General features: G+C 42.3%; 1 protein-coding gene across 1 annotated transcript in view; it reads left to right on the top strand.

Annotated features, from left to right (window-relative positions):
- IRAG1 (inositol 1,4,5-triphosphate receptor associated 1) overlaps nucleotides 1-25,086 on the top strand; it is a 150,481-nt gene extending 125,395 nt beyond the window's left edge. The window contains 6 exon segments of the mRNA XM_023737217.1: nucleotides 4,962-5,011; nucleotides 5,544-5,651; nucleotides 7,992-8,056; nucleotides 17,899-18,018; nucleotides 19,425-19,559; nucleotides 24,817-25,086. Coding sequence (XP_023592985.1) covers nucleotides 4,962-5,011; nucleotides 5,544-5,651; nucleotides 7,992-8,056; nucleotides 17,899-18,018; nucleotides 19,425-19,559; nucleotides 24,817-25,060 — 722 coding nt within the window. The 3' untranslated portion in view covers nucleotides 25,061-25,086.
- Nucleotides 25,087-25,435: the final 349 nt, after the last annotated feature.

The following is a 25,435-nucleotide window of genomic DNA, read 5'->3' as shown; positions in this document are numbered from 1 at the left end:
GAGAGGTTGAAGGTAAGACTTGGTAGGCCAGGGCCAGACCACATGCCAAGCCATGATAACAAGTCAGGACTTTATCCTCTAGGCAATGGAGAGTAATGGGAAGTCATTGGTGAGTTTTACATAAGATGACATGATCAGATTTTATTTTTGGAAGATTATTCTGATTTCAGAGTATGGATTAAAGGATTGCAAAATTTGAAGTATACATTAGAGGAGGCTCTTACAGCAGTCCAGGAGGGAGATGATGGTACCTTGGACCGGGATGCCTCTTTGGGAGCTGCCAGAATTTGAACTCTGACTGATGAGGGTGAATAGCAGGAGAAACAGACATTTTTGTGATAGGAATCCCTGTGAAATACAAACAGCCGTGTTACCAAAAGCAGAAGGAGGGAAAGTACAGAAAGTATAACAGATGGAGGAACCTTTATAAACAGGAGGTTTCACAAGTTTCCTGGGGAATATCAGTGATGTTTCCCAGAGTCCAAAGGCAGTGTACACATGTTCCAGGCTGTCTGCGATGGATCTTGGCAGTCAGTCTCCTGAGCCACATGTATCTGGGTCTCTAACAAACCACTCTCTGTCAGTGTTAGAAGTTGGGGAAGTTGCTGCCAAAGAAATCCTAATACGTGAGCTCTTGCATTATTGTCCTGCCAGGTGCAAGGTCCCCTGTGAACCACCTTACCCAGGGAATGAGCACAATTACACATGTGTCTCATTCACTCATTCCCCAGACGTTTATTGAGTGCCTTTGGTGTGGCATACATGATACTTGAATTTAGAGTAAAGGGCACATAGTCCGTGACCCAAAGGAACTCCCAACCTGCGGGAAGGGCAGGGTGGCGTGATCGGTGCTGTGACAGAAGGAAGGCGACTTCCCTAGGGAGCGTAGTGGAGAGTCCCACGTGCAGTCTAGAGGGAATGAGACAATGCTTACAATAGGAAGGGAAACTTTATCTGTGCCTTCAGTGGTGAATAAGTGCCGTTTAGACATTTGTTCCCACTCCAGCTCTTCTTCCAAGCTATTCCTCAGCTTGGGCTGATGCAGAGGGCCCAGCCCTCACCTAGCATGTGTGTCCATAAGATAATCTATAACCATTCCCTAGTGGTGTTTGCTTTTTAAGCCTTTACATGACTCCAGGCAATCTTTTGTCTGTGCATGTGACTTGAAAACTACAGTAAAAGAAAATACCACTGATTTCAAGAAAAGTGATGCACATTTAAATAACACTCATTATTTTGTTTTCTGAATATGAAACATGCTGATTGTCTGCCTTTTGGATTATTTCTTTAAGATAGATTTCTCAAAGTGTAAATGCTAGCTCAAGGGAAAGAAATATTTATGAGGCTCTTAAATTATTTTTAGAAAAGTAAATCCCATTGATATTTCCATTTAATGGATTATAGTAATGCTCAATTCATTGTGCCATCAGCAGCATTTTTATTCTTTATTTTGAAAAATACTTATGACTTTGATAGGCCAAAATGATATCTTATCTCATAGTTTTAATTTGCATTTCTTTGCTTTTCCTAATGTTTATTAGATATTTGTATTTTTTTACTTTTGTAAATTATCTGATTATGACCTTTGCCCACTTGTGAGAGTGGTACTTTATTAATTTGTTTGAACTCTTCATATATAAAGAATATTTTCTGGTTCTGTTATTTTAGCTGACTGGAAATCTTGAAAACCCTTCAACCACAAACACTTAGAAATGCTGGATAAAATAGAGCCAACATTAGTTTAAAGGAATAGCTGAATCCACAAGAAAAGAAATTGAAATCCTTACATACAGGAAAAGAAAAGAGAACTGAAACCAAGTTGATCCTGCAGCTTCGTTGGGGGCAAATGCCAGCCTCAGTTATCTAGGGGCTGACTTCTGCAATCTGAGATGAGGTGTCAGCCTCCCGTGGCGGAAATCCCACAGTAAGCTAAGACTTTCCAAGGACTGCATCTTTAGAGAGAACTTGACAAGACAAAAAACAGCCACCCACCAGCAGAGAAACAAACAAGGAAGTTTATTTGTTTCGCCCTAGCCTCTAGTAGGAAAAAATACTTTCTCCTTCCTGACAGGAAAAGTACATGTCCAAAGTGATAGAAATGATGATGCAGTATGTGGAGATTCTGAAAAGAACATCAAGATGATGCCCTTAGGAACACTGTCAGAAACAAAGCAACTCTGGAAAGACATACTCTCCGTCCAGGACAGAGTCCTCTAAATAAAGCCTCACTGAAGATGAGTTCACAATACAAATTATAAAATACACAAGGAAACAATCCACCATGAGCAAGAATCATCAGACACACCAAACAATAGGATTATATCCCTAAGAACCTCAGAAAATAAAATAATCTGATAAAATTTTTAAAAGATACAGTTAAAATTATTAGAAACATAAAAGAATGAATAAAAAACATGAGAATAAAAGAAAATGGCTATCAAAAAACAATAAAATAGAACTTCTAGAAATGAGAAATAGAGTCATGGAAATTCACAATTCAGCAGATAGGTATGGTAGTTATTATAGTTGAGGCTGTTCCTCAACATTTTAGGTCTCCTTCTGAGTACCTTTCCACACTCTATTGAAGTTGTTGTTGTTGTTGTTGTTAGGTGCCGTGGAGTCAGTTCTGACTCATAGCGACCCTATGTACAACAGAACGAAACACTGCCGGGTCCTGTGCCATCCTCACAATTGTTGCTGTGCTCGAGCATGTCATTGTAGTCACTGTGTCAATCCATCTGAAGTTAGGCATGGTGATATGACTTGCTTTGGCCAAATAAATGTGAACAGAAGTGACATGTGTCACATCTGAGTTGAGACCTTTAAAAACTAGTGTGTAAACTGCCCTATGTTTCTTTCTTTTGATATGGCAACCATCACTGCTTCAGAGTAGTGGAAGCCCACTAGCCTGAGTCCTGAGTGAAGAAATGCAGAGCAGAGCCTATTACCAACTCAGAAGCAAATGACATGAAGCATAAGCAAGAAATATATTTTTGTTGTTATAAGCCACTAAAACTTCTAGGTATTTATTATTGTAGCATAATTTAGCTTACCCTGACTGATATAACATTCAAATCAGATTGGGCTCAGTTGAAGAAAAATCAATTAACTGAAAGATAAATATGAGGAAGTTTCCTAAAATGCAGTTTAGAGGGATAAATTAATTAAACATATGAAAAAAACAGTATGAGATATGGGATATGGAGTTTAGATTGAGGAAGTCTCAAATACATTTATTAAGAGGTCCAAAAGGAGAGAATGAGGAAGAGAAAATATTCAAAGAGATAATGGCTGAGGATTTTCTAGAACTAAAGAAAGGCATGAATCACTGGATTCAGAAAGCACAGTGAACTCCAAGGAGAAGAAATAAAAACACAACTAAGAGAAACCACAGAACAGCAAAGACAAAGTAAGTATCTTAAAAGCAACCAGAGAGAACAGACAATTTACAAAGGCATGACAATTCTAAATAGCAATAATAGTGCCAGAAGACAATGGAGTATCATCTTCAAAGAGCTGAGAGAAAATAACTGTCAATCTAGAGATAAACTATCATGCAAGTCTTAGGACTAGGTAAAGATATTTTGAGACAACAACTGAGAAAGTTTACCTCTTATAGACACTTGCTGAAAGAACTACTAAAGGATGTACTTAAAGAAGAATGAAGTTGAGCTCAATAGAAAGGAGTAGGATGCAAGAAGGAATGGGGATCAAAGACATTTGTAAACAAGTGGGTAAATCTAAACAAGCATTCATTATATAAAATAACAATCATAATGAATAATTTGGGAATACAAAAACAAGATGAAATTAAAATACTGAAAAACAGTGCAATTTAAGATTGGAGGGAGTTATCATTGTTCTAAGGTTTATTCAGGAAGAGAATAGAGATCTTGATTAATTTTACATTTAAAGTCAAGTAAATATGTAAAAACTTTAAGGGGTTACACTGAAGATTAGAACTAGAATATATAACTTCCATACCAGTGGGGTGGGGATTAGAAAAATAAATAAATAAATCAAGGTAAATAGAAAATACAAAATAAGATGGTAGAAATAATACAAATATATCAGTAATCACATGAAAACCAGTTTAAACCAGTTGGTTAATAGAGATCCCAGATTAGATTAGAAAAAAATATCCAGCTATGTGCTTTTCAAGAGACAAACCTAAAATGTATGGATATGATGGATAGACAGCTATGTGTATCGTACTTTTCACAAATAACACACCCGCACATGTAACGCACATAACATGCCTAGGAAAATAATACACAAAGGGGCTGTGTGGTTGGCAAAAAATGTATAACACATGAGTTATTTGCGTAAAAATATGATAGGCTAGATAATATTGGTCAAACTGAAGCAACCTAAAGTGAGCTTGCGAATACCTTTCTCTGCACATATCCTGATGTCTCGTGGTGGCAGCATTATCCAGGTGTGGTGCTAAGCACTTTACATGAATTATATCATTTAATGTATGTACTAATGAGAAGAAAATCCTAAGGTGGTTGCTTCCCTTGTTCTGAATCAGTTGTAGGTGACATATTGAAACTACTTTTGTCAGCAAGTTTTCATTCTTTACCAACATCACACCTTCCTTGCTCATAGTTTCCCTGACTATACATCCCTTGTGAGAATATGAAATGACCCAATAAGCCTTGGAATTGCTATGACTAGTTTTGACACACTATTCAGGGTGTTTCCCAGAAACTGTGTAGTGGTATGGTGGAGATCAGAGGTGAAAAACTGGGGCTTCTTACACTACTCAGAGGAGTTAGGATAAAGGTTCTATCCAAAAAAAGCACCAAACTCTGCAGATGATCATTTCAGAGAGTGAAGTGCCAAAGTTAGTGTCCCCAAGACCCTGGCCCTTGACTTAGTTTCTACCTATCTGTTCCCTGCTGGAGCCTAGTCTGAAAACTTACCTGAATTCTCTTCTCTTTTCCATCCTGCTGCAGAAGATGGGGTCCCTCGCACAGCACGGTCCATGTCCCTCACGCTGGGAAAGGTATGCATGCTCAAGGAATACTAGGGCTTCCAGGAGAAGTCTGACAGAAATTTCTACAGTCACCCAAGCAGTCATTCATTCTTGGATCTATGGATGCCAGAGAACCTCTGAAGAGAGCTTCTATTCAGCTTTCCATACTCACTAGTTCAGCCTCTGATATTTCACCTTCCTTGCTCATAGTTTCCCTGACTATACATCCTTTAAACATAAAATGACCCATAAACCTTAGTATTGCTATGGATAGCAATGGGTATTGCTACCCAGAGACTATGAGATCATTTCTGTGCTACTTCTTTAGGATCTAATAAGCTAAAATAGGAAGATGTTGAGAGACCACTCACCATGAACAGATAATTTGTGTCAACTTTGGCCACATTCTCCACACTAACCCCCAACACCATCACTACCCCAAACCAAAATATTCACTGAATGTTATTACAGCATTAGGAAATAGTAGGCATTTTTCAGGCGCTTCTGAACTGTGGCTGTTGCTATCTCCAAGACGATAGACCTGGTCACTTCTCTCCCACAGAACATGCCCCGCCGGAGGGTGAGCGTAGCTGTGGTTCCCAAGTTTAATGCCCTGAACCTGCCTGGCCAATCTCCCGGCTCATCACCCATCCCCTCCTTACCAGCCCTGGTGAGTATGATGATGCCTTCCTCAAAGCCATATTCTGCCTCTCCCTCAAGTACACCACTATGAGAGTGACCCAGATGAGGGCGGGGTCAACAGAATCTGGGATAGAGTCTCAAAAAGCTCAATATAGACGCAGGCCACACGTCTTCCACTGCTTTGAGAAGAGGTTCGATGTTCTTGAGTAGAGTTTTGGCAGCTCGGAGAATGTTCTTTACAAATGATCTCTGTTCATGCTTAAACCACAGTCCTCCAAGGTGGGTATGATTTTTACTCCAGAGCGTGAGTTCTTAAATCTGATGTTATCCTGCCTAAGTTCACTGCAGCGTTGTTTATTACAATGAAAAAATGGAAACCAACCTAAATGTCCAGTGAGAGACTAGTTAAATTATGGATCCCTAAAATGGGTTTCTGTATACCAAAAAAAACCAAACCCATTGCCATCGAGTCGATTCTGACTCATAATGACCCCACAGAACAGAGCAGAACTACCCCACAGAGTTTCTAAGGAGTGCCTGGTGGATTTGAACTGCTGATCTTTCACTTAGCAGCCGTAGCACTTAACCACTACACCACCAGGGTTTCCAGGTTTCTATATAGCCACTAAAAATAATAATTAGATTATAAATGAATATTTATTAACATGAAAAAGTCCATAATTTATTGTAATAAAAAATGATTAAGAACAAATATATACAGCATAATCTCGTTTTGTAGTTTAAACAAAAAAGAATGTGCTTCTGTGTGTAGGCACAAAAAAAAAATTCTAGACGAATATGTATGAAACTATTAACAATGGTTATCTCTGGGCAATGGTAAAAAAGGCAATTTTTATTTCCTTCTTGATGCCTTTTTATATTTCTATAATAGTCATGTATTACTAATAATCATAAAAATATCCATTTCAACTTTTTTTGAACAAAGGCTGTTCCTACCTAAAACTCTTCTTTCTCCAGTGGTTTCTATCCATGACTTACTCTATAAGGAAACAATTTTGATTGTGCAAGCCATAGGTAAAGTAGATTCAAGATCTATTGTGCCAACAGGTAGTAATAGCTCTTAAACTTCTTTCATCTCTTCTTGCCTCAGACATTTCAATCATCTATGAAATCAACTTAAACTCCCAAATCACCCACTAAAACAAAGCAACCTGAAAAAAAATTTTTAAAAGCAGGCTGGGATTGGGGCAGGGGGTGGGGGTGCTACTTAGTGTGTTTTAACAGACCTATTTCCCATACTATAACGAAAGGTAGAAGTGTGGTTTCCAGGTATATATTCCTTTAGACCAAGGCTATACATTAAAATCAGCGGGGGAGCTTTTAAGACATTCTATGTCCAGGCCCCATCCCAAGATTTTGGAGTGGATCAGTACTTTTAAAAATCTCCCCCAGGTGATTCTAACATGTAGCCAGTGTTGAGAACCATTGTTTAAACCAAGTCCATTGCAACAAAAAATGAGGAAGTCAGGTAGAATTTATCATGAAGAAATTTCTGATGGCTTGAGTTTTTGGCACTGACCGGCAGGGTCAGATTATCCCCTAGGCAGGGTAAACTTACCTTGCTTACCAGATCATCTATAGTGAACAATTTCACATTTTTTCACCATATCAAATGTTCTGCTTCTAGGTTTGGCTGGCATCTGTCTCTCTCCCAACCCCATAGCACCCTCCTGCAGAATCAAAGCCTCTTTTTAAATTTACAGTCCCTGACAGGGGCAGATGACCCAGTTAGCAAGGTAAGCATAGGCTTGCTTGTGCTTACTTACTAATCTGTAGTGAACAATTGCGCATGGGTTTCACTACATCAGACTTTACTACAGATGATCTGGTAAGCAAAGTAAGCACCATGCCTACCTTGCTTAATGGTTAATCCACCCCTGAGGACAGGCCTCTCCTGAGAATTGTGCTTGGAGCTGTATCTCTAAGAGCAGTGATCAGCTAGCATGAATCCATCCACACTCCCTTCCCTGGGGAACTTAGGGCTTGCATTTGATAGGAGATTGACTAGTATTCACAGTCAGTAAACAAGGGATAGAGAAAAAGTGATTGCTCCCTTCCAGAATGGAGCCTCAAAATGTGAACTTTTTTCTTAGCTCAAGGAAACCTAGAAGAGAAGAAGGAGCAAGTTGCATGTGCCCCAGAGAGAAGGAACACTAAGGAAAGGAGGACAGGGGAAGCCTGAGGGAAGGGGCCAATGTCTGGGCTCAGAGGCAGATTGCAAAGTATGGGGAAGGGGGAGGAAAGAAAAGAGCAACAGCCTCTCCCCAGCATCATCAGAGATCTAGCAGCCCCAGCTTCTTCCTTCCATCACTGATCCTCAATTCTCTGTCTCCTGTTTTCCATTCAGTCGGAATCAACCAATGGGAAAGGCAACCTGCCTGTCACCTCAGCACTGCCTGCACTTTTGGAAAAGTAAGTTTGTTGATATTCCTCTTTATTTTAGGGCTGTCTGAGGAAAATTTCCCAAACTCACCCTCCTTCTTCCATTCCTCACCCCCAAAATGTAATGGAAAGCAAATTAAGTTTTAGGAGAAGAGAATGCGACTCTAGGACCCACAAAGATTTCAGATCCAGTTTGCAAAATTACTGGACAGGAAGGTGCTACTTCTGCATTCAAGGCTACAACAATTTAAGAAGAGCCCAGAGGAGATGAAAACCTTCTCTGTTGGTTGGATTCTTTGGGCTACAGATTCAAGAACGCCCCCATTCAAACTGGCTTAAAAAGCCCAGAAGTAGGGCTGTTGCAGGTATGGTACAGCAGGGTTCCAGCTCCATCTGTCTACAGTTTCTTTGCCTCTGCCTACTTTGTATGTTGACTTCATCATCAGACTCATGGAAAATGGCTGCTAGTTCCAGGTATCCCATCCACACATGACAATATCTAGAGGAAGAAAGGGACCATCTCTTTCCATGTTTCGTTCTTAAGAATGAACCCAGAAACCTTTCATCAGTCTTCCCTGTTACCTCTTTGGCAAAAATTGAAACATGGTCCCATTCTAAACCAATCACAGACTTTGGAAATTGAATTGTCATTGTGGTCTTACACTATTCCTTGGAGTTGGAGACAGGGTCAACTTCCCATGAAGCTTCTCTTCAAGAAGGGTCAATACCTGAGCAAAATCATGTTGCTGTTAGGAAGTAGGAAGGGGGGAGAGTATTGGATTGGAAACCAACAGTGTCTGCTTACTCCTGACTTTTCTAGGCATCTATGCAATTTGCAGGTCTTTTCATCCTCAGCCAGAGGAAGGCAATCTATTTCTACATACTCATAACTTGCTTTTCAAATTCTTTCATTTGCTTGCTGGGAAACATCTGGATCACAGCTGCCACCTCTCAGAACTTTCCCCTTGTGTCTTTCCTCATGTGGGAGAACATTCACCTCTATTCTTCCTTCTTACTCTCCTTGAGATAGCTTTAGTCCTTCATCTTTCATTGCTGTTGGAATAATTTTCCTTGACCTGGCAAGGAAAGTCTATATTGGGCCTCTTTTTAGTACAAATGACCTCCCAAGTTCCCCACCCCCAGACTCCGCCGGTACCCCTGGACTTTCCTCTCAGTATATGCAGTCACCAACCTATCACTCATTGACTCACCACATGTTAGTCTTGAAGTTTCCTCAGCAATTCCTCTCTCATCTCGCATAAGCTTACAGGCCCTTTATCTTGTGGACGGTATTTTCGTTTGTTGTTTTCCTGATCACTCTGGGGAAATTGCAAAGGGGTGACAAGTCAACAACCATGTGAAAGTAACCAAGGTTACAGAATCTTACCAAGTCCCTAGAAGTCATAGTGTCTCGTCTGTGGTCTCAGAATCTCTCCAAAATTGATCCATTGCAGCCTCTGAGTGAGAACCCGTTAAAACCATTGCCATTGGGTTGATTCCGACTCATAACGACCCGGTGAGACGGAGTAGAACTGTCCCATAGGGTTTCCAAGGCTGTAATCTTTACAGAAGCAGACTGCCACATCTTTCTCCCATGGAGTAGGTTCGAACCACCAGCCTTTCAGTTAGCAGCCAAGCACTTAACCACTGCACCGCCAGGGCTGACCAAAATTCCCCCTCCTCCCAACCCTGCCTTCAGGTGCACCAACCCCTTCTCCAGAAGAGTCCCTGACAAGGTCCTATTCCCATCTCTAGGCCTGAAGAGCCAGTCAAGGCAGAAGGTCTGTGTCCATACTTTCCCCCATAGACATGGATGAGGCAGGGCCTGGACTCTGTAGGACCAATGCTCAGGTCAGATGAGAGCTTCTACCCAAGACAATGAGGATCATCAAGAACCTGAACTAATCTTGGTAGGAGAAACTGGGGTGCAAAAATGAGGATAGAATACAGCAGCCCCAAATCCAAGTGGCAGCAAGTGAGGACTAATAATGGAGTCACTGGTCCAAGCATTTGAGCTAGGAAAAATAGCAATAGTGTGAGGACCGAGGTAAGTCAAACAAGGAGACCCCAGGAAGGTGTGTGCAGCTCACTCTTATGGGCTAGGCAGAGAGATTGCCATGATATATTAGCCATGCTGTGGGCTGGCTCAACTGTTAGGAATACACCCAGCCTATAAAGATGGCTGCAAAGGAATGGGGGGAATGGGGACTGGTTTTGAAAGGAGGAGGGATTCAGGACTAATGACAACTTCCCCCTCTGGATTTCTAAAAGGTTCTAAGTGATTTCCATCTGAATACATGAAGCTGAAACATTTAATAGATTTCCAAGTGGCTAACAATGATACAATTTGAGAGTGAAAATAAATTCATGTTTTCTGTTCTATACCCAAATGCAGTTAATTCTAGTCAGCTTATCAATATTATTAAAGAGAAATAATACACTATAATTTATTTAGCATGCGTTGCTTTCTAGATTGCTGTATTCAGCCTGATGTTAAAATGATTTCACATTTCCTAGGCATACAGTAACTAAGCAAGAAGGGAATTGGCCAAGCACAAGAAAGGTAATGAGAAGATCAAATAGCCTGTGGCTAGTTCACAAGCAAATACCTGATAGCTGAGTGTACTGCCAAATTTGATTTGAGAGAATTCTGAGCCTTGCTATTGTAGGTCACTTCATAATAAACTGCTCTTCACTCACCAAGAGTCTAGGAATGTGTAGACTTAGAGAAAAACATAGGTAGAGGATTTGTTATGGATTGAATTGTGTCCCCCAAAAATGTGTGTCAACTTGGCTAGGCCATAATTCCCAGTATTGTGTGGTTGCTCATCATTTTGTGATCTGATGTGATTATCCCATGTGTTGTAAATCCTAACCTCTATGATGTTAATGAGGCAGGATTAGAGGCAGTTATGTTAATGAGGCAGAATTCAATCTATAGGATTAGGTTATATCTTGAGTCAATATCTTTTGAGATATAAAAGAGAGAAGGGAGCAGAGAAAAGGGACCTCATTACCACCAAGAAAAAAGAGCCGGGGTCCCTGCACTGAGAAGCTCCTAGACCAAGACTGATGACAAGGACCTTCCCCCAGAGCCAACAGAGAGAGAAAGTCTTCCCCTGGAGCTGGTGCCCTGAATTCAGACTTCTAACTTCCAAGACTGTGAGAGAATAAATTTCTGTTTGTTAAAGCCATCCGCTTGTAGTATTTCTGTTACAGCACCACTAGATAACTAAGACAGAGTTATACTTAAAATTAGTCTTAAAGATGAAAACAGAACAAAGCTCAAGAGCAGTTCTACAAGTAGGAAGAGCCAGGCACATAGAATGCACTCAAGGAGCTCACAGTCTAGTGGAAAAGACAGATGGGGAAACAGCCTATTATAATGTGATGTGATAGCTGATATCATAAGGAAGTACAGGTTGCTAAGGGCACAACATGCATAAAAAACAAACAAACAAAACTTAACCCAGTTTTGGTATAGGGCAGGGGGAAGGAGAGACTCAGAAAATGTTTCCATAGGAACTTACTTTTAAACTGAAACCTGAAGGATATATAGTTGCACCTTAACATAAAGAAAACAAAAAGCCTCACAACTGGACCAACAAGCAACATCATGATAAAATGGAGAAAATATTGAAGTTGTCAAGGATTTCATTTTACTTGGATCTACAATTAACACCCGTGGAAACAGCAGTCAAGAAATCAAACGACATACTGCATCGGGCAAATCTGCTGCAAAAGACCTCTTTAACGTGGTAAAAAACAAAGATGTCACCTTGAGGACTAGGGTACACCAGACCCAAGCCATGGTATTTTCAATTGTCTCATGTGCATGCGAAAGCTGGACAATGAATAAGGAAGACCAAAGAAGAATTGCTGCATTTGAATTATGGTGTTAGCAAAAAATATTGAATATACCACAAACTGCAAGAAGAACAAACAAATCTGTCTTGGAAGAAGTACAGCCAGAATGCTCCTTAGAAGCGAGGATGGCGAACCTTCATCTCACATACTTTGGACATGTTATCAGGAGGGACCAGTCCCTGGAAAAAGACATCATGCTTGGTAAAGTAGAGGGTCAGTGAAAAAGAGGAAGACCCTTAACGAGATGGATTGACACAGTGGCTGCAACAATGGGCCCAAACAGCCACAATTGTGAGGATGGCACAGGACTAGGTAGTGTTACGTTCTGTTGTCCGTAGGGTTGCTAAGAGTCGGAACCAACTCAATGACACCTGACAGCAAGTGAACAGTAGGTTAACAGCATTCCAGGCTTGGAGAGGAGAAAGCACATGGCATATTCAAGGAATAATAATAATAACTACTATTGTTTACTGCACGCTTATTTTATTCTAGATGCTCTATTAATTGATTTACATTAATGATCTCATTTAGTCTTTATAATAATCCCATGAAATAAGCATACTATTAATATCCTTACTTTATAAATGAGGGAATTGAAGCTCAGGGAAATTGTCACTTGCCCAAGGTTACATAGCTAGTAGATAGCAGAGCTGATGCTCTTAACCTCTTAATACACCCTGCAACTGAAAGAACAGAGATAATTTCAGTATGACTGGAGAAAAGAGGATGGATTTAAGAATGTTTCAGAGGTAAAAGAGCCTGGTGGGTGACTGGCTGTGGCATGGAGCCAGCAGTGGGGTGTGAGCACAGTGTGCGTGCAGAAAGCTACTCACTGCCTGAGGTGATCAGCAAAGCCAGGTTCATGGATGATGCTCGAGGTTAGTTTTGTAAAAGGGACATGATACCAGTATATCACAGAGCAATTTTAACTATAATATCTAAAATAACTACACGTTTGAAGCAGCCAATGTAAGTTGCCTAAAAGTTTTATACAACATTACATTTGTGTAACGTCTCCTCCTTGCTGATAACATTCTGGAGTGCGTGGCAGCTAAAATTATCCCCAGTAAACTTGTAGTGGATTCCAGAAGCCTGGGCCTGAGTAATGGAGCAAGGAGGATCTTCTAGCTCAGGTCCCCTGGGTTGGGGTGCCTGAGGGAGCCATGGCAGAGGGGTTGACTTAGAAACATTGCTGAACCCAAGAAGGTAAGATCTGTCCACTGGAGAGTATTGTGGTCGCTTTCAAATGTTGTTTACCATGTGGGAAAAAAAATGAATCTAATATACTTGCCTGTCAAACAATGCATTTTTATTTAAAAAACAAAAAAACTCTCACACTGATTGCTGAGCACAAGGACAAAGATTTTTGACCTGGTAGACATTCGAGAACAACGAGCCTCATCCTAATGAATCATCCCAGAAAGAAAGCACACAGGACTTCGGGCTGGGGACAGAAGGTTTCATGAGGGTTTGTCCCAGAAGTCTCAAGGGTGGGCACAGGCTGTGCTTAGCTCCCAGATTATGGCCATGAATAGAGATGCCTTCAACCCAACCCAAACACTGGGTTCTCAGGAAGTAGCCATTTACAGGGAGGACCTGCCCATTTTACAAGGTTAATAGGAGGCTGGGACTGGATGAATCACAGTAAATTAAGTACAATTCAACAAACACGGAAAGGCACCTACTGTGTGCCAAGCACCATTCTGAGTGACAAAAGCAGTCCCTTCCCTATGATCACGGTCAGGTGGAGGGACGGGCATGCATACAAAACCTAAAAATGCTCTGTCTGGCAGTCATGCTATAACAGAGGTATGGGAGGATGCAGAGTGAGGGAGAGAGAAATCTAACCAGAGGGCATGGAGGAGGAGGGAACATTAGCGAAGTCTCCATAGGAAAGAAGGTATTTGCCCTGAGTGTTGATTCATAAGGAGAAAGGAGAACTTCCAGGCAGTTAGAGCAGATATTTAAACCAAAACCAAACTCATTGCTGTCAGTCCCAACTCATAGTAACCCTATAGAACAGAGCAGTACTGCCCCATAGGGTTTCCACGGCTGTCAGTCTGTATAGAAGCAGACTGCCACATCTTTCTCCCGCAGAGAGGCTGGTGGGTTCAAACCACTGACCTTTTGGTTAGCAGCCAAGCCCTTAACCACTGTGCCACCAGGGCTCCTTCAAGCAGATATTTAAGGAACTAAAAACTCAGTCTAGAGGTCAGTAGATATTAGCAAAATCTTTATGTATTTTGTGTTTCCTCCACCTCCCACCTTAACCCTAGTATTAGACCAAAGGCTTTCCTAGCCCATCTCATACACTTTAAAAGGAGGGCAGCATGGTAAGTCGTGGCTCAGCCTGAGGGTGGGAATGGCTTCACTCAGCAAGTGCTCTTGCCTCAGGCCCCACACACAGCTCAGAATCCTGGGAAGAGACTTCTATTTAAAGAGGAAACCCAGGGAGGGGTGGGAAGCACATTTTGACATGAAATTAGAAGACCAAGGTGAGTGTACCAGCCAGGCCAGCCAAACACCAATAGTGTGAACATTGGCAAGCCACTTAACAAAGCTGAGTTTGGGCTTCTCATCTGTCAAATGGGATAATATTCCTCATGGGTGGCAGATAGTGCAGTCAAGAGCTTGGGCAGATGTCAGGCTGCATAGGGTCAAATCTGAGCTCTGCCACACACTAATTGTGTGATCTTGAACTTGTTATTTAGCTTTTCTGAGCCTTGCTTGGCTTCCTCACCTGTCAAACTGAGAACAATATATTACCTACCCTGTTGGATCATTCATGAGGCTTAAATAAGATCTTACCACAGTGCCTGATGCATAGTAGATAGTGTATAGATGTTAGCTTTTACTATCATCAGAGGATGAAGTGAGAGAAGGTATATGAAAGTATGTTGCAAACCAAAGCTCCATACCAATATAGGGTGAGTCAAAATAGAAGATTAATATGTTAACGAGTTGGTGAAATGGGCTTCTTGGCTCTCCCAAATCTGCAAGGAAGGAGTTTTAGTCTCTAGATAGTAGTGACCTGAGTACAGTGAGAGGCTTATTTATGGTCACTTGGTCAGCAAAACTCCAAGGCACATGAGTATGTTATGGTACATACATGCTCCTGAGAAATTTATTAGAGCAATTTTATGTAAATTTAATCATACTTTAAATTAGTTCACATTTAGGTTCCCACTGACTCTGAGGCGTTGCTATAATATATATCAAGTTCTTCCTTGAAGATATAAATAATCATCTCGTAATTTATCAGCTTGAATTTGTTTGTGGATCAGGTTTGGTGGAGCTTCAGATTGCTCCCAAAACTTGCTAATAACTTTACTACATAACAACAATGACAATAGTAATAGATACCATTTGTTGAGCACGATATTACAGAAAGTTTACTTAAATTTTTTCATTAATTATTACAGCACCATCCTCAGGTATATATTATTATCCCCATTTTACAGTTGAGGATTCTGAAGTTCAGGAAGGTTGAGTTATTTGCATGTGTTGGAGTTGAGATAGAAGCCCAGATTTGCCTCAGGCAGGTTCTTTCCTCTACACTGCCCTCCTTCATACATGTTTGACATTAAGTAACCTCGAGAGAAGACAGCTGTAGGTAAAAGAAGTTAAAGGTATGGTACCAATATTTCATTTCTAATATATAAATATATTTCTTAAAAGAATTACTTCCCCAGCTCTTGGCTGGAGCTGTGTTTTCCTGCTCCTGCTCCAATCATTCGGACAAATAGGAAACTGCAGATTAGGCAAAGGTCACATGGAAGGGAGTGGATAATATAATTTGCAAATGGAGAAGTGTTATGAATAGCTGGTATTTTTAGAGTGTTATCTTTCTTCTTCACAATGGGTTTTGGTTTCCAGCCTAATGAAATGTAAATTTTGCAAGGTCTGAAGAAAAATAAGACATGGGAAACTAATGCCAAGAATGAGGAAAAGACAGAAGGCTCACTTGTAAACCCTGCCTGGGATGTCAGAGAGGGATGTCAGCTGTGATCTTTCAGAGTCCTGGCTTAAAGCTCTGGTCATGGTTTTGCTTTGTTTAAGGGCTGCTCCATGACGGTATTACTCCCATTGGATTCTAGATCCCTAGCTGGACTGTAGGACTCATAGGAAAGTCATGGCCATTAGGATACTTACTTCAAACTCATGATCCCGTACCTCCAGTGGTCTCTGCCCAGCAACCTCACTATGATTTTCTAGTCCGTTTGCTTTCCCACTCTCCTACATGACTCTTTTACCTCTTCTCCTTTCTCCTCAAACCTTTCCTAGACCTCTCTACGTTTCTCTCTCTCTCTCTCTCTCTCTCTCCCTCGGCAGATGACCTTGCCTCCCATTTCATTTAAAATTTAAAATTTAAGCTATTAGATAGGATCCGTCTCATCTTCCTTTGCCACATCTCTAATCCATCATCTTCATCTTCTTTCTCCCATTGTTTTAACTAAGAAAGGGTTTCTCCATCTTTCCAAGATCTGTCCCTACTTCCCTTTTCAAGGACTTTGGTTCTTTTGTCATTCACTTTCTCTCATCCTCTCTGCTGGATCATATCCATTCACATTCAAATGTGCTTTCATCCTTTGACCCCACTTCTTCAGCTACATATGTCCCCCAACATGCTCCTCTCTTCCCCTTCCCAATAAAATTATTGTGTCTGAGTCTTGCCTTTTCTCCCCTCCCATTCTTTACTACATCCATTCCAGTCTGCCCTTGGCTCCCACTATTTCCTCGAAGCTCCTCTTGACCTCTGTATTATCAAATCTAACAGTCACTGTTTCTGTCTGCATCTGACCCAGACTCTCAGAAGTATGTGACACAGTTAATTCTTCCCTCCTCGACACTGAGTTCCATTGGCTCCCAGAACTCCACACTCTCCTGGTTTTCCTCCTACCCCTCTGGCTGCTACTTCTCAGTCTCCTCTGTATGCTCCTTATTCTTGGCCTCATCTAAGTGCAGAGATCCCCACAGCTTGGTCCTGGGTCTTCTTCTTTCTTTGTACTGTTTCTCTAGGTGATCTTACCCATTACCCTGACTTTAAATATCATCTACATTCTGATAATGCCAAATGGTGTATATCTCCAGCCTAGAGCTCTTCTCTGGCTTACTTTGGTATATCCAACTGCCTAATTTGATATCTCCACTTGAGTAACTCACAGGCATCACAAATTTATCTTGTCCAAAAGTTAACTCCTGCCATATTGTCTCTTTTTAGTTCTTCAAACACGCCAGTGTCTATCATGTCTCAGTGCTTCATACATCCCATGCCCTCTGTGTGGGATGATCTTCCCTCTGCTATTGATGCAGCTGACCTCTTGTCATCCTTCAGGTCAGGGCTTCAATTTCACTGCCTCAGGGAGGCCTTTCCTGACCACTCCATTTAAGCACATCCTCCCCTTGTTATTTTCTGTCACTGCACAGAGTTTATTTCTTTCATAAAAGATAGCACAATTTGGAATTAATTATGTATTTTTTCTTTCCTTCTTTTTTGGCTGTTTCTCCTGCTAAGCTCCATATTAGCAGAGACCATATCTTTTATTTTTAATCTATCCCTAGCACATTACATTGTGCCTGTAACTTAGTCAACGCTCAAGGATAATTGAAAGAATGAGTGAGAGTCATGAAACAAAAGATGTACTACAGGAATGGAATGACCCAGAATGTTTTGGGTTGTCTCCATCTTCCTCATCTTAGAGCCGGGTAGCTCCCAGTAGTCATCCATCTGCTCACAGAATCTCCTGGAATAAGAACAAAGGTAGATTAGGCAGCATGAGAAAGGGAGCAGGTGGTATAGTATTTGGTGTTTGAAGATCCAAGGAGTACACATGGGCCTTTATAAAATCTTGTCTCAGGGTAGAAGAACTGAAATGAATTTGAAAGCTACTGAAAGAACCTGAGTTTCCTCACTTTTGAACAGGAATCAGGCCAAAGACATGGTTTGTTTTCAGATGCTCAACCTTTCCCTGAAATAACGCCCTGTACTTTCCTCTTCTCACCAGTGGAAAGACAAATGGAGACCCAGATTGTGAAGCCTCTGCTCCCATCCCGACCCCAATCTGCCTGGAGGAAATTAGCCAGGAGACCAAGGCCAGGATAGAGGAAGAAGCTTACAGCAAGGGGTGAGTCAGACCTAGCCACCCTGAGGTCACCTGACTGGTTGCAGAAGATACCTTCCCATGGGCTTTTTCTGTTTCTTAGAGACTTCAGGGAAGCAACCAGTGGCCCCAGGACCTCCTTGCCCCAGTAAGGAACTACATAAGAAAGAACAGTACCGTTCCACAGGACGGGCAGAAGGAAACAGAGTCAGAGGGTGTGGTTAGACAATAACTACCCACTTTTTAGGCAGAATGCCACTGGAACATCACTGCCCAGAATGATCTGGAAATCAGGGGCCCTGGTTGGGTTCCTCCTGGTGGTGCCTAAGGCTTCCTGACATGTGCACAGGGCTGTCACGTTACTGCCAACAATGCCCAGAAGCAGCTGCCACTCTGCTTCATAGAATTGCTCTGGTCATCCCTTCTTCCTTTAAGCAGGGGTCCCTCAATGTCTGACCATCCCCGTCTGTAACTGAGCTTCAGTAGCATCTTTGACCACTTACCAGTTGCTGACCACATAGCAAACTGTGCAGGGACCAAGTCCAGGCGTCAAGATAGAGAATTACCTCTGACCAGGCATTGCATCCTGAGCTTCTCTTCCCCATGGCTCACGAGGGAAATGCGGCTTCCCACTGACACAGAACCCTTGGGCTTCTGTGTGGTGGTCACATACACAGTAGTGACATTGCCCCAGCCAAACTGTTGTTCTTAAACACTCAACTGCACGGCAAGCAAACAGAGTCTCTTCAGAGTAATATTAATCCTGGAAAAGGGAAATCAGAGGGTTTCTTTTGGAAATAAATTGCCCTTTATACCCAAAATGGGATAAACTCCTCTAATGGCTTTGTAAGCATTTACTGATCACCCTCCCTAGGCCAAGCTGTGAGTCTGGCACTTTCGCAAAACTTCCCAATAAGCCCGTGAGATGGGTGTCACCCTTTCTAGGCCAAGCTGTGTTCCGGGCACTTCCATGAAACTCGCCAACAAGTTAGTGAATGGGTGTCACACTCTCCAGGCTACGCCATGTGCCTGACACTTCCTCAAAACATTCCAGCACCCTGTGAGATGGGTGTTACCCTCTCTATTTTACAGGTTAGAGACGGAAGCTCCCAGGGTTATACAGACAGCAAATGCAATCTTAACCCTGTTGAATGCTTGATTGGATAAGAATCCAGTCAGGAGACCCTTCACCCACATTTTTTCCCTGTCAGTTTTGTCATTGTCACACTTTCACATAAACAGGAAGGATGACTGAGGAGTGAGGGGAACTTGTACTGACACGAGCTACCTTGGGATTTAGTGAAGTTTCCCAGCTTTTTCCTGTTGTGTGGAACCACAGGAAGTGCGTCATTATGGAGTTGCTCAAAGCCTCTCCCCTAGGAACTCAGGAAAGGATGCTACAGACCTGGCCTTTCCTTTTTGTCTTTCAGATACCAGGAAGGTCTAAAGAAGACTAAAGAACTTCAAGACCTGAAAGAGGAGGAGGAAGCACAGAAGACTGAGAGTCCTGAGGAACCTAAAGAGGCAGAAGACACTGATGAAGAGAAAAAGGACCAGAAAAGCAGGTGGGAAGCCTGTACTTGGAGCCTTTGTCAGGCAGGTCAAGAGTTGCTGCTGCTAAAATAGGTCACAGTTCATTTAATTGCACAAAATCCCTAGAACCACCAGTCCAGGGTAGCAGTGGGTCGGGGCCCAAGTGAGGAAACGCAGAAACCAAGAGGGCCCTCATGTTGAGACAGAAGATAAAAGAAATCTCAAAGAGCCAAAAAAGTTAACAAGGGAACATTTGCAAGAGCTGAGAGGTGAGGGAGAGATGTGGTTAAGGGCAGAGGAGACAGCAATCAAGAACTCTCAGGAGCTAAGAAAGGGTGAAGGACCCCTGACTAAAGTCCCTCCTGGCCCAGCCACAGTTAGCTCATTTCCCAGCCATCCCTACAAAAGAGCCAATGCCAAGGGAGATTGACTGAAGTCCTAGAGGGGTTTCTTACAAAAACAGGGGCACAGAGAACACATGGGGGCAGCGAACAGACCCAACTCCTGGCAAAGGTGAGTCTCCAACAGAGCCCATCCATGCTGACCAAACAAGCTCGGTCATTTGGACAGTGTCTTCACTTGGATTGGAAATAATTGATTTCTTTAAAAATGTGTCTTTATATTTCAAGTATATTATCTTCTAAATCAGAGGGAAAAATATAACATGTAGATACAGACAGAGTGAGTCCTCCATCTTGTCCTACATGTGGTGCTACCTGGCCTTCAGGATTCAGAATAGTAGAAATAGCCTCATCTAGTTCCAGGGTACTCTACGCAGCGAGGTATTATGGAAATAAGGTCTCAGCCCCACTAGGCCAGGACTACACCATAGAAGTAAATGCGTAGGGACAGACAAATTGGTGCCTATAGAAGGAGTGTACTCTTCCTTATGGATATAGTGACTACATCAATGTCCTAGATTTTCAGGACAGCCCCAAGTTCATACATTCTGCCCTATTGTCTCCATTAGTACATTCAAACCACAAGTTTGAATTTTGATTTTAAAAAATGTGGTTATACCAACCTTGAAACATTTCACCAGAATCTTTGTTTTCAGACCCCCCAGGCTATTCTGAGATCCAGGGAAGCTCCAGCCAAAATGATTACTTATCTAATCAGCTACTAAACTTGAGGGGAGGGTACATGTCTGCGCCTCATTGCTGGCAAACTCTGGAAATCACCTGCATGCAGTGAAAAAGATAGTAACGATTAGAAGGGATGGATATGCTTCACAGCACATAGGAGCCACCAATAGAGCCCAGTTGGTGGAAGATTCAACTAGGATGAGAGGTCTCAGCCTGCACAGGTTAACCCCATTGTTCAAGGGACGATCAGGCTAGGAGAGCTGTGGAAAATCCTTCACTGTTGAAAACAGACATGTGCTAGGATACACCCACCTCCCCTAATGAAAGGACCTCCAAGCTTAATCAGTGAAAACACAATAGCTACTCCAAGCAGCTGGATTCTTCTCTCCTAAGGTCTCACCTTCTTCTTGGGGGTCCTCTGCTCTTATTTTTTAGACCACTACACTGCCTTCTTAATGCAGTCAAGCCCAAGCCTGGACAAAAGCCCCTCCTTTGGCTCCCCTGAATACATCTATGACAGGCAGGGGCTTCTAACACTTCCAAACACTGAGAAGGAACAAAAGAGACATAAACAGAGAGAGTACATGGAATATAAACAGTATGGTTTACAAAGCACAGAGCTCCAATCTTTATCTAGCTAGATTGATCTCAGACAATTGGTGGCTCCTTTCCATTTCACGAAACCTCAGAGAAAGTAAGACTTTGCTTAGGGACTTCTCTACCCAGCTCCTGGTCATTGGCGGATGGTAATGGCCACCCTTAACACCCATCATCTTAGAGTGTCCTCATAGTTATGGATGCTGAAAGGCCTCATTCCCTCTCCTAAACTTGCTCCCTCTTGGACTGCTTTTTCATTTTGGAAACATGCCTGTCCCTGGGATGAGGGATCCCAGGCATGAGCACAACCCTCAGAAGGGTCCCAATCCTTCTTCACAGGGGTGTGGCTTCACCTTTTCAGGCCCAGCAGTACGCATCATCTTCTCCATAAGGACTATTATATTGCTATCATATAAACATCCCACTCACAGTTATAGGGTCCCTTCCTCATTTCTGACCCAAGCCAGACTGGCCCCAAGAGCTGTCATCTTCAAGGCCAGGCAGTCCTCATCCATTCCTGAGTGCCTTATCATACAGTGGCCTGTGGGCATCTGCACTCAAACATGATTCCCCATGAAATTTTGGTACCTCATTAATAAACAAGGTCTGAAGTTATTAAAAGTTCCATGTCTCATAGTGCATTTTAAAAACATTGGGCTAATCCCAATATTTGACCCCTTATTCAAGAGATTCAGTATCAAATACTAAAAACCTTTTGTCTGAATCTCTTCTCCATTATAATCTATAATAATATAATCTGTTATAAACATTACTCTCTGGAGGACCAGTTTAAATGAACTCTGGATGAATCAGCCTAATATTTTAACCATATTAAGATAGAGAACACAGTCTTCCAACATTTATGTAATACATTGAACAAGTGGGACTGATAAAGTGCTACAGAAAACTTTTGTCTTTTCTTCCACCACCTGTTCAAACCTGTCCTGTGGGGTTAGGATGATATTTCGGCATGTCCTTTTACTTTTCCAATAACTCAGAAACAGAAGTCCTCTGGTTGGTTTCCTGCTGCCATTGAGTTGATTCCAACTCATAGAGTCCCCAAAAGAACTTCATTTCAGTAATTAAAATGGCCAGCCTCCTGAAATAATCAAAAGCCCGAACTTCTTATAAAGAAGCTCTGGTCTCCTCCTGGAAGGAATCCTGCAGTGGGAATGGGGCACATGGTTGGCTTCTTTCTGTAGATCCCCACTTGCACTTCTACCCCTCTGCCCCCAACTTTGCTAATGCAGTGTCTGACCTCTTCAGGGTTAATGCTAAGAAAAGGAATTTAGATTAAGGGATAGGAAAGGTCTTACTTGACTGGTATTAACTGTGCGTTGGCTTCCGGGCTTACCAGAGGTTTAGAGCTGACTTTCTCTAGTGTAGCACTTTCCAGGACCTTCAGAGATAACCATTCCTCCCACCACCCCCAACATATACACACATTTACACCATTACTGGGGATATTTCAATGCTCTTCCCTTTATGAGGGTGAATGCTCTCTTTAGGCTGGTCACTTAAAATTCCTCTCAGTCCTTGGGCAGCCAGAGGTATACATTCAGCAGTTCTGCTGGTCTCCTCAGCTTCTAGGTAGCTCTCCCAGGCAGGATCTAAGATCCTCGATGCCAGCTCACCTTCGTTTGACTATATCCGGTAAGGTAAATATATACCTTTGGCCCAGTATTAATAGGAGGACAATAATGGCTCCCTAGTCTGATGCCATAAAGCACTTTGGCTTTGGCAGGATTCTTGCCCTTTAGATTTCTTATGTGTGAGTCACACACCAGTGCACTGTGTCACCCAAACTGTAGCATATCAATCTCTCCAAGCAGCATTTCTGAAGCTCCTCTTGCTAGGCCCAGTTGTGGGAGAAGCAACCCTACCCCTCTCTTTGGGGGAGTGGGTGGGACTCATAATAACCAAAGATTTGTTTCCAGAGGAACAATATTTATAATCTAATTCTACTTCCTATCTCTTTTATAGACTAGCAATAGATAATCAGCTAAGGGACGCAAAGCCAGTTCTTGACCTCCTCCTTGGCAGTCCCACTTAAGAGGTCTAGTAGCTTGTTTTGGAACATGGAAATACAGCCCCCCCAAAAGACACCATTATAGCATCCAATTATATCTTATAAAAATTAAAGAATCTAAATAGAGCTGGAAGAAAATAAGCTTCCATTTCCAAACTCTCCCTTCCTTACAGTTGGGAAAACAACCAGTGATTTTCACATCAGCTAATTTGCTCACTGTTTTGCTTAACTGTTCCTAAAATGATGGTCAGAGGATTCCCACACAGAGGAGAAACCAGTCAATTTTCCCTGTGGCCTTAGCATCCGAGGCAGGCACTGCTGAGCATCTAGCCCCTTTCTTAGGAAGTTATTTGTTGAATCATTGGGTCCATCATAACACATGTATTTTCTACTAACTCTGAATTAGAGCTCTCTACTTCTCAGCAAACGGCCTCATGTTGCAGTGTCTATGTGAGCCTCGGGACCTTCAAAAAGCCCTTCTGTTACTTTCCCCCCTTCTTCCACTTGATAATCTTCCCTATTCTCGTTTTTCATATATTTTTTAAAATAGATTTAGGCTTAAAAACAGGAGGAAATTCTAGCTTAATGAAGGTTTCCAGGGCTTCTCCAGAAAGTGCTAAGAATGGATTCTTCAAAATGGGCTGTCTGGCCAAATGTCTTTTTACTAAACCACAAAAAGAAGGGAAAAGTTGAAAGGCAGTTGGGAAGGGAGCAAGAGGAAAAAGGGGAGGGAAGGAGGCAAAAAATGAAGGGACAGAGAGACAAAAAGGAGGGAGAAGAAAGGGAAGGAGGGAAGAAAGGAAGGAGAGTATGGGGAGACAGTGGGGGAAGAGAAGGAGGAGGGAGAAATTAGGGAATGAATATTGCCGTAATAGGGTTGAGAAAACACCTTGAATAAGCCACCCAGAGCTTACTGGAGGTTACCAGTGATCTGGTTGCTCCTAGGGTGATTTGACATGAGCTCTTGAGATTAGTCTAACTCCTTGCCATTTATCACTGAACATCATGTGTTTTCTGAGAGTATAGCATGGTTTTTCCACTCTGGATGCAGTCAGATGAGCACCAAATTATGCATCTGGGTACAGAGGCTGGGATCAAGTTGGAACTTGGAACTGAGCACTAATTCAGCTAAGTGGAGAAAAGATGCTGGCCCTGTCTGGATGTATGGCAGTACGTGTCAGCCAACCTGGTATCCTGGAGTCTATCACAGAGCTTGGGAGAGTGCAGATCTCAATGGTCATCTCATAGGTAGATGAGGGCATGTGTGAATGGATAAATGAATGATCTAACAACTAAAGAGTTTTGTATACCAGTAGGTCCCAACATCAAGGCTATGGATTAGTGGCCTTAAAAACACCTGGGGGAATTTTTTAACTATAGATTTCTAGACCCCATAACTTTGGAGATTCTTATTCCATAAACCTGAGGTATTTTGAATAATTGCTGCCAAGCTATTCTTTGTGCAGCTGAGTTTGAGAACTCTAGACAGCATAGAAGGTATCCCCAAAGAGAGAAGTGTGGATCTAGCCAAATGTTTGTCCCATATACTAAACCCTCCACTTTTTTTTCATTTGACAGCAAACTTGAAGAATTGGTTCATTTCTTACAAGTCATGTATCCCAAATTGTGTCAGCACTGGCAAGTAATCTGGATGATGGCTGCAGCGATGCTGGTTTTGACTATTGTGCTGGGGCTCTACAATTCTTATAACTCTTGTGTGGAGCAGGCTGATGGCCCCCTTGGAAGAGCCACTTGCTCGGCAGCCCAGAGGGACTCCTGGTGGAGCTCAGGACTCCAGCATGAGCAGCCCACAGAGCAATAGGAAGTCTGATGCCTAGCCAGTGTCCTGCTACCCTCAGCCTATCACCCTTTCCCCAAATACAGTGTCAGGCCCAGGTGTGGGCACGCTGCACTTCAGTCCCACAAGGGAATGAAGAGGGATTCTTTTCACATGCAGTACCTCTGTGGGAGCTATTCATACACAGTAACTGATGTTCTTGGAGGATCAACAAAACTGCTCTGGGAAAGCATCTAGTGTATGAAGATGCCACCTTCACCAAGGAAATTTAGCTGAAGGGAGGGCCTCCTGCCCCTAGCTCAGATGGCTGGGGAGAACTGAAATACCTTCACTGAGAGGGGGACAATAAAAAGCTCACTCTACTCTTTTCTCTTCTTTACTATTGGTTACCAGAAAGAA

This window comes from Trichechus manatus, unplaced genomic scaffold (assembly GCF_000243295.1).
Source record: "Trichechus manatus latirostris isolate Lorelei unplaced genomic scaffold, TriManLat1.0 scaffold00006, whole genome shotgun sequence".
Classification (NCBI taxonomy): domain Eukaryota; kingdom Metazoa; phylum Chordata; class Mammalia; order Sirenia; family Trichechidae; genus Trichechus; species Trichechus manatus.
The sequence above is the reverse complement of the archived record's forward strand: the minus strand, read 5'-3'. Positions and strand labels throughout refer to the sequence as shown.